The sequence below is a fragment of the Monodon monoceros genome, unplaced genomic scaffold, assembly GCF_005190385.1.
Source record: "Monodon monoceros isolate NGI ecotype Baffin Bay Population unplaced genomic scaffold, NGI_Narwhal_1 Super_Scaffold_2, whole genome shotgun sequence".
NCBI classification, from domain to species: domain Eukaryota; kingdom Metazoa; phylum Chordata; class Mammalia; order Artiodactyla; family Monodontidae; genus Monodon; species Monodon monoceros.
The window spans coordinates 48,941,600-48,959,599 of NW_021703776.1; the positions used below are offsets into that span (position 1 = coordinate 48,941,600).

The 18,000-nt window shown below is 35.9% G+C and overlaps 1 protein-coding gene across 3 annotated transcripts in view; it reads left to right on the forward strand.

Annotated features, from left to right (window-relative positions):
• Positions 1-17,199, forward strand: part of LOC114901708 (sterile alpha motif domain-containing protein 9-like) — a 37,433-nt gene extending 20,234 nt beyond the window's left edge. For 2 of the 3 annotated variants that reach the window (XM_029233786.1, XM_029233787.1), the window contains 2 exons: positions 3,004-3,235; positions 11,119-17,199. In XM_029233786.1, the coding sequence (XP_029089619.1) occupies positions 11,127-15,878 (4,752 nt within the window). In that variant the 5' untranslated portion in view covers positions 3,004-3,235; positions 11,119-11,126 and the 3' untranslated portion in view covers positions 15,879-17,199. Of the gene's footprint in view, positions 1-3,003; positions 3,282-11,118 lie in introns of all 3 variants that reach the window. The other variant, XM_029233788.1, reaches the window with a different exon arrangement.
• The last annotated feature ends 801 nt before the right edge of the window (positions 17,200-18,000 follow it).

The window sequence follows — 18,000 nt, forward strand, 5'->3', positions numbered from 1 at the left end:
TATTTAGAGTCCACATATAAATGAGATCATACGGTATTTGTCTTTCTCTTTCTGGCTTATTTCACTTAGCATAATGTCCTTCAGTTTGATCTATGTTGTCACAAATGGAAGGATTTCCTTCTTTCTCATGGCTGAATAATGTGTGTGTGTGTGTGTGTGTGTATCACACCTCCTTATCCATTCATCCATTGACAGACACTTAGGTTGTTTCTTTATCTTGGCTATTGTAAATAATGGTACAATAAACATGGGAGTGCAGCTATCTCGTCAAGATACCTATTTCATTTCCTTCTGACATATAGTCAGAAGTGAGATTGCTGAATCATGTAGTAGTTCTGTTAAGTTTTTGAGGAATCTCCATACAGTTTTCCATAATGGCTGTACCAATTTACATCGCCAGTAACAGTCTACAAGGGTTCCATTTTCTCCACATCCTCACCAAATCTTGTTATCGGTTTTATTTTGGATGCTCACCTTCTAACAAGTGTGAGGTGATAATCTCATTTTGGTTTTAATTTGTATCTCCCTGATGATCAGTGATATTAAACACTTTTTCCTATATCTGTTGGCCATTTGTGTGTCTTCTTTTGAGAAATGTCTATCCAGGTCCTTCGCTTATTTTTCAAATAAGTTTATTTGTTTTCTTGCTATTGAGTAGTTTGAGTTCCGCATGTGTTTTAGATGCTAACTCCTTATTAGATATGGTCTGCCAATATTTTCTTTCATTCCATAGGTTGCCTTTTCATTTTGTGGATTGTTCTTTGTTGTGCAGAAGCTTTTTAGTTTGATGCAATCCCATTTATCTATGTTTTCTTTTACTGCATGTGCTTTTGGGGTCATATCCAAAAATCATTGCTCAGACCAATGTCAAGAAGCTTTTTCTCTATGTTTTCATCTATAGTTTTTTGGTTTCAGGTCTTAGATTTAAGTCTTTAATCAATTTTGAGTGGATTTTTGTATATGGAGTGAAATAAGGGTCCAATTTCATTCTTCTGTTTATGGAAAATCAGTTTTCCCCAAATTATCTAAAGAAGAGACTGTCCTTTTCCCATTGTGTGTTCTTAACACCTTTGTTGAAGATCAATTGATCATTAACCTGTGGATTTATTTCTGGACTCTATTCTGTTCCATTGGTCTGTATGTCTGTTTTTATGCCAGTACTATGCTGTTTGAACTATAGCTTTATAGTATATGTTGAAATAAGGTAGTGTGAGGCCTCCAACTTTGTTTTTCTACTCAAGATTGCTTTGGTTATTCATGGTCTTTTGTAGTTCCATATGAATTTTATGCCTATTTTTTCTATTTCTGTGAAAAATGTCATTGGAATTTTGATAGGTATTGCATTGAATCTCTAGATTGATTTGGGTAGTATGGACATTTTAATAATATTCTTCCAATGCATGAACAGAGGATACCTTTCCGTTTATTTGTATCTTCTTCAATTTCTTTCATCAATGTTTTATAGTTTTCAGTATACAGACCTTTCTCCTACTTGTTTAAATGTATTCCTGAGCAGTTTTTATGCTATTGTTAAGTGAGACCGTTTTCTTAAATTTTTTTTCAGATAGTTTACTGTTAGTGTATAGAAATGCAACTTTTTAATATTGATTTTTTTTTTTTTGCGGTACATGGGCCTCTCACTGTTGTGGCCTCTCCTGTTGCAGAGCACAGGCTCCGAACACGCAGGCTCAGCAGCCATGGCTCACGGGCCCAGCCGCTCCGCGGCATGTGGGATCTTCCCGGACCGGGGCACGAGCCTGTGTCCCCTGCATTGGCAGGCGGACTCTCAACCACTGCGCCACCAGGAAAGCCCTTTAATATTGATTTTTTTTGTATCCTGTACCTTTACCTAATTTGTTTATTAGTTCTAACAGTTTTTTGGGGGGTTTTTTGGTGGTGGTGTCTAAGGTTTTATGTGTATAATATCATTGCAAACAGACAATTTTACTTCCTCTTTTTCCTTTTTGGAGGGCTTTTATTTCTTTTTCTGCTAATTGATCTGGCTAGAACTTTTAGTTTTATATAGAATAAAAGTTGTGGGAGTGAGAATCCTTGTCTTTTTCTTGTTCTGAGAGGAAAAGCATTCAGCTTTTCACTGCTGAGTATGATGCTAGCTGTGAGCTTGTCATATATGGCCTTTATTATGTTTACGTACATTACTTCTGTACTTAATTTGTTCAGGGTTTTTGTCATGTAATAGTGTTGAATTTTGTCAAATACTTTTTCTGGATCTATTGGGATGATCATATGATTTTTATCCTTCATTCTTTTAATGTGGTATATCACATTTATTGATTTGCATATATCAAACAATCCTTGCATCCCAGAGATAAATCACATTTAATTATGGTATAAGATCTTTATAATCCTTATAATGTTCTTTTGAACTTGGTTTGCTAGTATTTTGTTGAGGATTCTTGCATTTATGTTCATCAGTGATATTGGTCTGTAACTTTCTTTTTGTTGTACTGTCCTTATCTGGCCTTGGTATCAAGGTTATGCTGGCCTCATAAAATGTGCTTATAAGTGTTCCCTCCTCTTCTATTTTTTGGAAGAGTTTGAGAAGGATTCACATTAATTCTTCTTTAAATATTTGGCAGAATTCACTGGTGAAGTCATGAGGTCCGAGGCTTTTCCATCTTGGGAGGTTTCAGTTACTGATTCAGCCTCCTTACTCATTATTGGTCTGTTCAGATTCTTTATTCATGATTCAGTCTTGGTAGTTAGTATATTTCTAGGAATTTATTTATTTCTTCTAGACTGTCCAGTTTGGGGGCATATAAATATTCATAGTACTATCTTATGATCCTTTGCATTTCTGTGGTATCAGTTGTAACATCTCTCTTTCATTTATAATTTTATTTATTTGAGTCTCTGCTCTTTGTTTCTTAATCTAGCTAAAGGTTCATTAATTTTGTTTACTTTACAAAAAACAGCTCTTAGTGGTAAGAGAAGATGGATGCCTTGGTCATTAATTTGGCTGGTCTCCTTTTCTTTCTGCAGTGTTATTTCCTTCATGCCCGACTGCTCTGAGATACAACTATTTTTAAGAAACTTGGTATGAATGGGAAGGTCTTCTCTTGAAGAAGGTGGAGTAGAAGGACCCTAAGCTCATCTCGTCTCAAGAGGACACCCAAATCACAACAATCCGCAGAACAACCATCATTGAAAAAGATCGAAACCTACCAGAAAAGATCCTCTACGACTAAAGACATAAAGAACCACAGTGAGACTGGTAGGAGGGGAGGACTAGTGATATAATCAAACCCCATCCCCCCCAGGTAGGAGACCCACAGACTGGAGAATAATTATATTACAGAGGTTCTCCCACAGGAGTGAGAATTCTGAGCCCCATGTCAGGCCCCGCAGCCTGGGGGGTCTGGCACCAGGAAGAGGTGACCTTTTCTATTGTTTTCTAGTTTCTATTTAATTTATTTCTGCTCTGATTTTATTATTTCATTCCTTCTGTGAACTTTAGGTTGAGTTTGTTCTTGAGGTGTAACATTAGGTTGCTTATTTGAGATCTTTCTTTTTTCTTAAAGTAGACATTTATCACTATTAACTTCTGTCTTAGAACTGTTCTGCATTTCTTAAATTATGGTATGTTGTGTTTCCATTTTTGAAAGTCTCAAGATACTTTTTGATACCCCTTTTGATTTTTTCTTTGACCTGTTGGTTTGTCAGAAGTATGTCATTTAACTTCCACATATTTATGAATTTTCCAATTTTCCTTCTATTATTGATTTCTCATTTTATATCATTGTGGTCAGAAAAGACATTTGATATGATTTCAAGCTTCTTAAATTTGTTAAGAGTTCTTTTGTGGGCTAATATATGATCTATCCTGGACAATGTTCCACGTGCACTTTGAAAGAATGTGTACTCTGTTGCTATTGGATGGACTGTACTGAATGTGTCAGCTAGGTCTATTTGATCTATGGTGTTGTTTAGGTCTGCTGTTTCCTTATTGAATTTCTGTCTGAATGACCTATCCATTGTTAAAACTGGGATATTGAAGTCACCTACTCTTATTGTATATGTCTGTTTCTCCCATTAGTTCTGCTAATATCTGCTATATTTTTAGGTACACTGAAGTATCTAAGTTTGGGTGCATTATATATTTACAATTGTATATCATCTTGATGAATTGACCCCTTTATCATTATGTAGTAACCTTCTTTGTCACTTTTGACAATTTTTGACTTAAAGTCTATCTTGTCTAATTATAATCACTCCTGATGTCTTTTGGTTACCATTTGCCTGGAATATGTTTTTCCATCCCTTCACTTTCAGTGCATGTGTGTCCTTAAATCTAAAATGAGTCTCTTGTAGGCAGCATATTACTGTTGGATCTGATTTTTTTAATCCATTCAGCCACATTGTATCTTTTGATTGGATAATTTAATCCTTTTACATTTAAAGTAATTATTGATAGGTAAGGATTTAATATTGCCATATTGTTCATTGTTTTCTGGCTGCTTTATAATTCCTTCATTTTCCTTTCTTCCTTTCTTGCTGTCTTCCTTTGTGATTTGATGACCTTTTGTAGTGATATGCTTTGATTCCTTTCTCTTTATTGTTTGTATATCTGCTACAGGTTTTTTATTTGTGGTTACCATGAAGTTTACATTATTCATCTTATAGATATAACAGTCTGTTTTACATTTATAACAACTTAAATTCAACCACATACAAAACCTCCACACTTTAACTTAACTTCTTTCACATTTTATGTTATTAATGTCACAGTTTACATCTTTTATATATGTTGTATCCATTAACACATTATTTTATTTTACCTATAGTTATTTTTAATACTTTTGTCTTTTACTTTTTTTAAAAAAGATTTTTTTTAATGTGGACCAATTTTAAAGTCTTTATTGAATTTGTTACAATATTGCTTCCGTTTTATGCTTTGGTTTTTTGGCCACAAGGCATGTGGAATCTTAGCTCCCCAACCAGAGATTGAACCCACACCCTCTGCATTGGAAGGTGAAGTCTTTAACCACTGGACCGCCAGGGAAGTCCCTATCTTTTACTTTTATACCAGAGTTAAGAATGATTTATCTACCACCATTACAGTATTAGAGTGTTCTGAGTTTGACTATATTCTCACCTTCACTATGTTTCATACTTTCATATTCTTTTCATGTTGTCAGCATACTTTTGTTACAACTCAAAGACATCCCTTTAGCATTTCTTGTAAGACAGGTCTAGTGGTGAAGAGCTCTACAACATTTTTGTTTGTTTGTTTGTTTGTTTTGGTCTTGGAAAGTCCTTATCTCTCCTTCATTTCTGAAGGACAACTTGTAAGGTTCTTAAGTATTCACGGTTGACAGTTTCAGAACTTTGAATATATCATCCCACTCTCTACTGGCCTATAAGGTTTCTGCTGAGGAATCTTGATAGTCTTACGAAGGTTCCTTTGTATGTGGGAATTTTTTTCTCTTGCTGCATTTAAAATCTTTGTCTTTGATTTTAGGTAGTTTTATTATTATGTGTCTTAGAGAAGATCTTTTTGTGTCGAAACTTTTGGGGCACCTATGAGCTTCAGGAACTTGGATGTCCAAATCTCTCCCCACATTTGGGAAATTGACAGCCATGATATCTATAAATAAGCCTTCTGCCTTTTTCTTCCTCTATTCTCCTTGAACTCCAACAATAGTAGATTTTACTGTCAATGGTATCCCATAATTCACATAGGCTTTCTTCACTCTTTTTCATTCTTTTTTCTTTTTTTGCTCCTCTGAATGGAGAATTTCAAATGTACTGTCATCAAGTTCACTGATTCTTTTGCTTGGATGAATCTGCTTTTGAAGCTTTCTGTTGAATTCATCAATTCATTCACTGTGTTCTGCAATGCTAGGATTTCTGTTTGTTCATTTATATGTTTTTAATGTTTTCTGTTTCTTTGCTGAACCTCTCATTTTGTTCATGCATTGTTTTACTAATTTTGTTTAATTGTATATCTGTGTTTTCTTGTAGTTCACAGACTTTCTTTATGAAGATTATTCTAAATAATTTGTCAGGTAGTTCATAGATCTTCATTTCTTTAGGGTCATTTATTGGAGCTTTATTAGTTTCCTTTGATGGTGTCATGTTTCATTGATTATTGGTAATTCTTCTGGCCTTGCATGTTTCATTGATTATTCATAATTCTTCTGACCTTGCATTATTGTCTGCACAGTTGAAGAAGTAGGAACCTCTTTCAGTCTTTACAGACTGGGCTTAGGCCAGAAAAGCCCTTCACCAGTCAGCTTGTCCAGAGATTGTGGGTGAATTGTCTGGTAGATTCTGAGGATGAGCTTGATCCTCAGGTGGGAAGGTCTGCTGCCTGGGTCAGTGTCTGGGCTGGACTAGTGCTTGGGTCTACAGAGGTAGGCTGGCATTTGGGTCCATGGGGTGGACCTGGCCCCTGAAGTGCTGGTGGTGGGCCTGGATTCTGATGCCCACAGGAGTTGGCCTATAGCCTTGGAGTACAGGTGCTGTCCTGAAGGTTGGATTCATGAGGTGTAGCCTGACAGTGGGGCTGGCCATGTGCCTGGGTCCTCGGGAGCCAACCTGGAGGCTGGGGCAAGCCAGGAGCCTGAGTCTATAGGAACCAATCTGGAGTCTGTGTCCTTGGAGCCCAACCCAGCACCAGGGCAGGCAAAGAGCCTGGGTCTATGGGAGCTGGCCTTGCACTGGAGTGAGGCAGGAGCCTGGATCTGCAGGAGACTGCTTTGAGCCTGGGGCCTCAGGGACTGGCTTGGCACTGGGGCAAGGCAGGAGTCTTGGTCCATGGGAGCTCACCTGAAGGCTGGGTTTGCAGACGCTTTGCTAGTAGGGTAATACGAGCTTCATAAAATGAATTGGGAAGTATTCCGTCTTTTACTGTGTTCTAGAAGAGATTATATAAAATCAGCATTAATTCTTTAAATGTTTGGTAGAATTCTTCAGTGAATCTGTCTGGGCCTGGAAAATTTTCCTTGTAGGGAGATCTTTAAAATTAAAAATCCAGTTTTCTTTAAAGTATGGGACTATTCAAATCATCTGTTTCATACTGAATGGACTGTGGAAGTTTGTTTTTTGAGGAATTGTTCTATTTCATTTGAGTTGTCAAATTTGTGTGCATGAAGTTATTCATACTACTCCCTTGTTCCCTTTTGATGTCTATGCAGTTCAAAATTATATCCACTGTTTCACTTCTAATATTGGTAAGTTGTGTCTTCTCTTTTTTATTCTTTGCCAGTTTTGCTAGAGTTTTGTCAATTTTACTGATCTTTCAAGGAAGCAGATTTTGTTTCATTGATTTTCTCCATTGTTTTCTGTTTTCAGTTTAATTGATTTCTGCTCTTATCTTTATTATTTCTTTCCTTCTGCTTGCTTTGGGTTATTTTACTTTTCTTTTTCAAGGTTTTCTAAGTTTTTGAAGTAAGATCTTAGATTATTAATTTGAGACGTTTCTTCTCTAACGTATGCATTTATTGCAACAATTTTTTCAATACTGCTTTAACCATGTACCACAAATTTTGATATGTTGTATTTTCATTTTCATTCACTGCAATGTATTTTTTTAATTTCACTTGAGACTTTTCTTTGGCCCATGAATTATTTAGGAGTGTAGTTTTAGTGTTTAGTGAGTTTCCTCTTATCTTTCTGTTATCAGTTCCTAATAAGATTCCATTGTGGTTGGCAAACATATTCTGTATGATTTCAATTATTTTAAATTTGTTGAAGCTTGTTTTATCATTTAGTTTATGGTCTATTTTGGGCACTTAAAAAGAAAGATTTTCTGCTGTTGTTGAATGGAGTGTTCTATAAATGTGGTTTGGTACCTGTTGGTTGATGGTGTTGAGTTCTTCTGTAACCTCACTAACATTCTGTCTAATTTTTCTTTCAATTATAGAGAGAAAGGTGTCAAAATATCCAGCTATAAATGTGGATTTGTCTAAAACTGAAAAGTTCTGTCAGTATTTGTTTCAAACATTTTGAAACTTTCTTGTTTGGCACATACACTTTTAGGATTGTTATGTCATCTTGTTGAATTGAACATTTTATCATTATGTAATATGCCTTTGTCTCTGGTAATTTTCTTTTCTCTGAAGTCTACTTTATCTGACATTAACATAACCGTTCCTGTCTTTATTGATTAATATTTGTATTATATATATTTATCCATACTTTTCTTTTCAACCTATTTATATAATTTTATTTCAAGTGAGCATCTTACAGGCAGGATATAGTTGGGTCATGTTCTTAATCCACTTTACCAATTCTGTCTTTTAACTTCTGTATTTAGGCCATTTATATTTAATGTAATTAATTATTTATATGTTAGGACTTATGTTTTTCAATTTTCTTTCTTATTTTCCTGATGTCCTGAGGGTTACTTGAAAGTTTTTTTACAATTCCACTTTTATCTAGTGGAATTGAGTATATCACTTCTGAGTATATCACTTTGAGTGTATCACTTCATATGGCTTTTTTATTGATTGCTCTAGATGTTTCATTATACATACATAACTTATGACAGTCCAATAGTGTTTTTTTTACCAGTTTGAGTGAAGCATAGAAATCTTACTTCCCTTCATATCCCTTTACCCTATCCACATATAAGGGTCTTAAATATTTTCACTACATACATTTAGAACCATATCAGCCAGTGCTTCAAAAATCAAACATAATTTTGAAAACCAAAGAGGAGAAGTCTATTATATTTACCAGTATTTTTGCTTACTGTGTTCTTTTTTCTTCCTAATGTACCAGGATTCCTTCTTTTATTATTTTCTTTCTGTTTAGAAAACTTCCTTTAACCATTCTCTTAAGGTAGGTTGTGTAGGTTGCATCATTTTACATTCCCACCAGTAGTGCACAAGGGTTCCTCCAATTTCTCCACATCATCTTCGCTAATACTTGTTATTTTCTGGGGTTTCTTAAAATAGTAGTCATCACAGTAGATGTGAACTGATATATCACTGTGTTTTAGGTTTGTATTTCTCTAATGATTAGTGATATTGAACATCTTTTTATATGTTTGTTGGTCATTTGTATATCATCTTTGGAGAAATGTCTAAATCCTTTGCTCACTTTTAATCAGGTTATTTGTCTTGTCATTGAGTTGCAGGAGTTTTCTAAAATATATTTTAGATATTAACCCCTCATCAGATCTATGATTTGAAAATATTGCAAATATTTTCTCCCATTCCATAAGTTGCCTTTTCATTCTGTTCATTGTGTCCTTCAATGCATAGTTTCTAAGTTTGATATAGTCCCACAAAAGGGGCTTACTTTAAAAAGTAGTACACTTAAAGCAATTTCCCACCTCCACTCTTTTCTCTCTCCCCAGCTTATTTTAAATTTGAGCTTCTTAATCTCTACAGGCCAAATAACTGAAAGAAATTTCACCTAGTTCACTTTTTTTAGAAGGCATTAAATCTCCATGGTTTCTGATTGTCATAGTATTGTAATAGAGTAAAATTTCCATCAGTTGTGCATATCTTTGCCTATTTTTGTTTTAATGTAGCTGTAAGGTATATCTTTCATTCACTTAATATGAATGCAGGAGTTACTAACCAAAAAATAATAGCTTTAACATTGGACAATTGCTCTGGCAGCTTTATGTCTGGACGGGAAGGTAAATCCTAACCTTGATCTTTTATGTACCACTGGTAGGTAATATTCCTGTGTATTATTTCATGGAAGTGTGCCTATATAGTCTATTTTCCACTATTCTCCAGGCTTATCTTCTCTGTTGATTTGATTTCTCCCATGGTGATTTTATAGGAATGGCTCACATTATTTGAGCCATTTTTGGATTGTACTTAAAGCTGACTATTATTATCTGGATTCTATTGTGTTTTTTTCTAACCATTGCTATATTTCTGCAACCCAGATTGCCAATAATTTTTCCAAATAGTAGTCTTTCAATCTGAATACCAAATAGTAATGCCATTTGTTACTGCCCAGGAATTAGCTATTACCAAATATTATGTGAAAATTTACATAGATATAATAGTAGCCCCCAAGTTCACTACCCAGCAAGCTATCCCAGAAGTCATGGAACAGAATGGCTCACAGATCAATTTAAGGTATTTGAGGCACATCTTTATTAAATCAATTAAAATACACAACAAAAAGCAGGGGGAAAGAGATGGGTAACACACTTTGGATAAGGTACAAGAGGGGTGGAAGGATCTCATTACCTGAGTTATACAAGTTCATATATCCTCTCTCTCCCTCTCTGCAGTATCAGCATTCTCCACTGATTGTGTGATTTTGAGAACCAGAGTTGAGGTCTGTCCAAGAGCAATCAACAGATACAAGACACCTGTGTCAGTGGCATACACTTGCTCCAATCAGAGAGATGCAGAGGGGCATATATGCCTGACCACAGCTCTAACTCATCAGTTAGCCTGATAAGCTACTCTGGATTTTATTTATGTCTTTTAATTAGAGTATACAAAGGATCAGAATGGGTGTCAACAGTAGGTGGCCCAATTAAGATGTCAAAAATATAAAGTGCTTCAAGTGTGCCGCATGAATATTTAATATCTATTTGGCCCTTCTTTCTCTTCCTAAGTATGTTTAACGCTCATATGCTCTATTTACTTTATCTATGTCTATCATAACATGTTTCACAAACTACTTGCTTCTATACCTTGTTTCATGTATCCTCCTCATATCATAATCCTTCTCTCTTTAGTTTCATATAGCCTCCTTTGGTTTTCTTATTTTCTATAGCAGAATTGAATATTTATAAACAATAGAGCTAACACACATTATAGAAAACAACCATTAAGAAGGATGAAACATCTCTCTCTATATATATATTGACTGGAAGCATCCCCAAGATACAGTTAGTGAATAAAGCAAGCAAAGAGAATTGAGTATAGTATGTTGCCATTTGAATGGAAAAAAGTGTTTATGCTTTTGTATTTGGTAGTATTTCTCTGAAAGGATATAGAAGAAACTGATAATGGTAATTTCCTCTCAGGAGGGTAATTAGATGGAATGTATATCCTTTTGAGCTTTTTCAGTTTTATAAGACATGTACATATTGTCTATTGAAAAATTAACTGATTATTTTTAAAATTTACTTATAAAAATACTAAATAATTTTTCTTTTTCTATACGTAGGTATCAGAATGGCAGCACAACTTAACTTACCAGATAATACAGATGAATGGACAAAAGAGGATGTAAATCGGTGGTTAGAAAGTCAAAAAATTGACCAAAAACACAGGGAAATTTTGACTGCACAAGATGTGGATGGCACAAACTTGAAGTACTTAACTACAGATCACCTTGTTGCTATGGGCATAACATTTGGACCAGCTATCCAAATAGAACATCTCTTCAAAGAGTTGCTGGAAACATCCTCTGGAGATCCTTTTCAGACAAGTAAGAGGGGGAAAGGCAGTAAAAATGTTCCTAAAAAACAGGAGAAAAATGGAGAAACTTCAAACCAAAAACAAAAGGAGAAAGAGAAATCAGACATGGTTAATGACTCTACAATGAGTACAGTTACTAAAGGTTCTAAGTCACTAAAACATGAGTTCATGAACGATGAAATAGATGACACAAAGGAAGAGCAGCCATCCATAGAACCAACATGTGTATCATACCCTTTTGATGAATTCAGTGATCCATATCGTTACAAATTAAATTTTAATCTACAGCCTGAAACAGGACCACTCAATCTCATTGATCCAATACATGAATTCAAATGCTTCACGAATACAGGAACAGCCACAGAAGAGGATGTTAAGATGAAATTTAGCAATGAGGTTTTCCGGTTTGCTTCAGCTTGTATGAATTCACGTACCAATGGCACTATTCATTTTGGAGTCAAGGACAAACCCCATGGAAAAATTGTTGGCGTGGAAGTCACCACTGTCACCAAGGAAGCCCTCATTGACCACTTCAATCTGATGATCCACAAATATTTTGAAGACCATCAGGTCCAAAAAGCAAAGAATTGCATTCGAGAGCCAAGATTTGTAGAAGTTTTAATGCCAAATAGTATTCCATCTGACAGATTTGTTATTGAAGTGGATGTTGTTCCAAAATATTCTGAATGTGAACATGATTATTTCCAGATTAAAATGCAAAATTTCAGCAAGAAGACATGGACACAAAGTCCAAAATTCTCAGTCTTTGTGCGCGATGGGGCCAGTTCTAAGGACATCATGAAAAATAATGCATATTTCACATCATTTAAATTAGATTTAAAAAGACTGGCAGAATCTAGGAAAGAAGCAGAAGAAAAATGCAGAGTAAAAACAAATAAAAAAGAGAGTGAGGGACCAAAGCTTGTTAAACTTTTGACAGGAAATCAGGATTTGTTAGATAATTCCTACTATGAATGGTACATTCTTGTAATAAATAAATGCCATCCAACTCAAATAAAACACTTAGATTTCCTAAAGGAAATTAAATGGTTTGCTGTGTTGGAGTTTGATCCTGAATCTGTGAGCAAGGGTGTGGTCAAAGCTTACAAAGAAACCCGAGTAGCAAACCTTCACTTCCCAAGTTTATATGTGGAAGGGAAAACTACAAATGAGAAGATTACTAGTCTAAATCTTTATCAACAACTCAGCTGGATTTTCTGCAATGGCAGGTTAGACCTTGACAGTGAAAAATATAAACCCTTAGATCCAAGTTTCTGGCAAAGAGAAAAAGCGTCTGAAGTCAGGAAACTGATTTCATTTCTTACACAAGAAGACATAATGCCAAGAGGGAAGTTTTTGGTGGTATTTCTATTACTCTCCTCTGTGGATGACCCAAGAGACCCCCTCATTGAGACCTTCTGTGCTTTCTACCAAGATCTCAAAGGAATGGAAAATATATTGTGTATTTGCACACATCCACGCATATGTCAGGGATGGAAAGATCTACTTGAAGCAAGATTAACAAAACAGCAAGATGAATTATCAAGCCAATGTGTTTCTGCTTTAAGTCTTGAAGAGATAAATGGAACTATTCTTAAGCTAAAATCTGTGACTCAATCTTCAAAGAGATTTTTACCATCTATTGGTTCATCTACTGTCCTTCTGAAAAAAGAAGAAGATATCATGACTGCTCTGGAAATTCTCTGTGAAAATGAATGTGAAGGTACACTCTTAGAGAAGGACAAAAAAAAATTACTTGAATTCAAAGCATCAAAAGAGGAAGACTTCTATCGAGGTGGCAAAGTATCATGGTGGAACTTCTACTTTTCTTCTGAAAACTATTCTTCCCCTTTTGTCAAAAGGGATAAATATGAAATACTTGAAGAAATTATTCAAAACTGGGCAGATTCTTCTAAGCCAACATGTGTCAAAATTATTCATCTGTTTCATCATCCAGGCTGTGGTGGGACTACCTTGGCCATGCATATTCTCTGGGAACTAAGGAAGAAATTCAGATGTGCTGTGCTGAAAAACAAGACAGTGGATTTTTCTGAAATTGGAGAACAAGTGACTAATTTAATAACCTATGGGACAACAAATAATCAGGAATACTTACCTGTACTACTGCTTGTTGATGATTTTGAAGAACAAGATAATGTCTATCTTCTGCGGGCCTCTATTCAGACAGCTGTAGCTAATAAGTATATTCGATATGAGAGACCTCTAGTGATCATCCTAAATTGCAGGAGATCACAGAATCCTGAAAAAAGTGCAAAGATCTCAGACAGTATTGCCCTAATACAAAAACTATCTCCCAAAGAACAGAGAGCTTTTGAGCTTAAACTGAAAGAAATTGAAGAGCAACATAAAAACTTTAAAGATTTTTATTCCTTCATGATTATGAAAACCAACTTTAATAAAACGTACATAGAAAATGTGGTCAGGAATATTCTGAAAGGACAAAATACTTCCACCAAGGAAGCAAAGCTCTTTTCTTTTCTGGCTCTTCTTAATTCATATGTGCCTGATACCACCATTTCACTATCACAGTGTGAAAAGTTCTTAGGAATCACAAACAAGAAAGCTTTCTGGGGAACAGAAAAGCTTGAAGACAAGATGGGCACCTACTCTACAATTATAATAAAAACAGAGGTGGTAGAATGTGGGAACTACTGTGGAGTACGCATTATTCACCCTTTGATTGCCATTCGCTCATTGGAAGAATTGAAGATAAGCTATGACTTAGATAAAAGTCAAATTATGCTGGCTATGCTAACAGAAAATGTGTTCTATGATACTGGTATAGGAAAAAGCAAATTTTTAGAAGATATGCAAACACTGCTGCTCACAAGACAGCGCAACGAACATGAAGGTGAAACAGGAACTTGGTTTTCCCCATTCATTGAAGCATTACATAAAGATGAAGGCAATGAGGCAGTTAAAAAGGTATTACTTGAAGGTATTCGTCAGTTCAACTCAAATGCATTCATTTGCCAAGCCTTGACAAGACATTTCTACATTAAAGAGAAGGACTTTAACAATGCTCTACGTTGGGCAAATAAAGCAAAAATGATAGAACCTGACAATTCTTATATCTCAGACACACTGGGTCAAGTGTACAAAAGTAAAATTAGATGGTGGTTAGAGGATAATGGAAGAAACAGGAACATTTCAGTTGATGAGCTATCTGATCTTTTGGATTTAGCAGTGCATGCCTCAAATGCATTCAAAGAATCTCAACAGCAAAGTGAGGATAGAGAGTATGAAGCAAAGGAAAGATTTTATCAGAAGTCGAAAAGGCGGTATGATACTTACAATATAGCTGGGTATCAAGGGGAGATAGAAGTTGGGCTCTACACAATCCAGATTCTCCAGCTCATTCCTTTTTTTGACAATAAAAGTGAACTATCTAAAAGAGATATGATCAATTTTATATCAGGAAATAATGATATTCCTGGAGATCCAAGCAATGAATTTAAAGTAGTCCTCAAGAACTTTATTCCTTATCTAACCAATTTGAAATTTTCTTTGAAAAAGTCCTTTGATTTTTTTGATGATTACTTTGTCCTTCTAAAACCCAGGAACAATATTAAGCAAAATGAAGAGGCCAAAACTCGGAAGAGGGTGGCTGGATGTTTTAAGAAGTATGCAGATATATTCGGTCCCTCAGAGGAATCACAGAACAAAGATCTTGGACCAAAGCTTAGTTTGCCACTTCAAGTAGAGGTGTATCGGAGAAGCCTAGAAGTTCTAAAAGCAGACAAGTTTTCTGGGCTCTTGGAATATCTTATCAAAACTCAAGAAGATGCTATACGCACCATGGAAGATATAATTAACAAATATACTTTTCTCTTTGAGCAGTGCACTGTCAGAATCCTGCCAAGGGAAAAGCAAAATTTCATCTTGGCCAACATCATTCTCCACTGTATTAAACCTACCTCCAAAATAGTGAAGCCAATTAAAAAACTGAAAGATCAGCTTCGAGAAGTCTTGCAACAAGTAGGAATGAATTATCGATTTTCAGAACCTTATTTCCTAGCCTCCCTGTTATTCTGGCCAGGAAACCAACAACTAGATCAAGATTCTAAACAAATGGAAAAGTATGCTCGGTCACTGGAAAATTCTTTCAGGGGGCAATATAAGCATATGTATCGTACAAAGCAACCAATTGCATATTTCTTTCTTGGGAAAGGTAACAATATGAACAGACTTGTTCACAAAGGAAAAATTGATCAATGTTTTAGAAAGACAGCTGATATTAATTCCTTGTGGCAGAGTGGAGATGTATGGAAGGAGGAAAAAGTCCGAGAACTTTTGCTTCGGTTAAAGGGAAGAGCTGAAAATAATTGTTTATACATAGAATATGGAATAAATGAAAAAGTCACAATACCCATCACACCTGCTTTTCTTGGTCAACTTAGAAGTGGTAGAAGCATAGATAAAGTATCTTTTTACCTGGGGTTTTCCCTTGGAGGCCCACTTGCTTATGACATTGAGGTTATTTAAGAGTTTGATCTTCTCCCTCCAGGAATGTGGACGCAAGAGCACTTAATTTTTTTAGACCCAAGATCTATACTTTAAATTGGCAAATTTATAGATACAGCCTCTGACTTTTCAGCCCTGTACATACAATATTTATATTTCCTCTTAAGCATGTTGTGAGTCTCAAATAGACTGTGTTGGAAAAGGAAGGAATGAGAGATGTGGGAACTATCAAATATCTACCTTGGCTTGGACAACACCATCAAGGGCAAAATAAGGAGCTATGGATGGAATTAGGAGCGGTGAATGTAATCATTCAGCCACACAGAATCCCACCACTTCCCTCAATTAACCAACCAAGGCATGGATTGAGGAAGACTGTCTACTTTCTTCTTAAATGTGAAAATTTTTCAGAATTGAAAAACAATAGTTATGGTACCAAGACGTTACAATATCTGGGAAACCGTCTCACAAAAACAGATGAAAACTCTCAACATAAACATTTATTCCTACCAGGCAGACCAGAAAGGTACCATGTACTTGGCACTGAAGGGTCTTTCAAAGGAGAGGACCAACCAGTTCTCTGAAGGTCATACCCATAGAGGTCTGCAGATCTTACCAAAGTAAGTAGGCTGGAGAATTAGGCTTCCTTTTCATGCAGTAGCAGGCAGTTGAGCAAAAATGAATTTTGTTTCTACAGCTGACAAACTCATAGACCTCCAAACAAACAAAAATACACCAGAATTCCAAAGCTAATGAATAAAAAGGACTCTTGTGAAAAGACTAATGAGTCTCCAATCCAGGGGATCCCAGTGTTCTAGCATGTATACATATAGCCTGTGCACAACCAGTGAGAGGTAATCAAAATGTAATTTTTCCTAATAAAATTATGGATATGGGAAATCATCAGTGGTTGCTAAAACTGATAAAAAGCTGATAAAGAACTATAACAGATGAATCAAACTGTCCTAAATCCTGATCAATATTAACATTGCTGAGAGAGAACCAGACATCATGGGCCTGGAAGTCCTGTAGGAGTGCACACAACACCTGTGAGAGTGTCACCAAATAATTGAAACTGAATCTGATCAAGCCTCTGGATCCTACTTCCAAGTTAAAGGAAATACAGACATTGGATATGCTTCAAAGTAATTCTGTGTATGGGGTATGGGGATGGTGAAAGGAGAGTAGATGGGCAGTATAGTTGCAACAAGATTCGACAGGAGTTAATAATTGCTGCATTATGAGGACATGGGAGTTCATCAGACTCTTCTCTCTTCTTTGGACTGTGCTTTTGAAGTTTTCTGTTATAAAATATTTATAAAACAAAACAAACAAGAAATGCTATTTGTTTTGTCTTTACAATCCCATTCAAATTTTTTCACTGGAGGAGGTTTTTCCTTTGCTCCTGCATGAAATTTCAGCTTCATAACTTACCAATTCACTCTTGGCATAAAAAAATCCTCTGCTCAAACACAGTCTCAATTTAGAGATGAGAATGTCCAGTTGCATTTTTTTCTCTGGGGCCACTTCCCACTCTGCTCCAGGTTTCGTTCTACTCTAAAGAGAATGGTCTCTGTTGGAGTCCTCTTACCTTCCCAGGTGATCCTTTTGAACTCAAATTAAACCAGCTTAGGCAGATGCTCTCTCCCCCATGATCTACCTGGGGTGCGTGAGAAACACTCATGGATGTTTGTTCTACCATTGGTAGGGAGTGCAGCTAACGTCGAGTCTTGGGAACAACATGACCCATAAAGTCAAGAGGATGCATCAAGCACTGCACGTGGTCCTCTTGAAGCCCCCCTCTCTAGGCTCAGGATGAGGTTCTCATGGTGGTTGGGAGAACTTTCACCAAAAGAACCTCTTCATAAACCCTCTCTTCCTCAGTGCCAGCAGTGGGCAAACTACAGCTCGTAGACCAAATGCAGCCTGTCTTTTACTTTTAAATACAGTTTTATTGGAACACAGCCACACTCATTTTTGTAAGTATTGGCTTTGGCTGCTTTTGCATTGCAACAGAGTTGAGTAGTTGCAACAGAGACCATACAGCCACAAACCTAAAATATTTACCATCTGGCTCTTTACAGAAAAAGGTTGCCAACCCCTGCTTTATGCTATCAATGCTTTTATGTCTTTATTGTAGGTC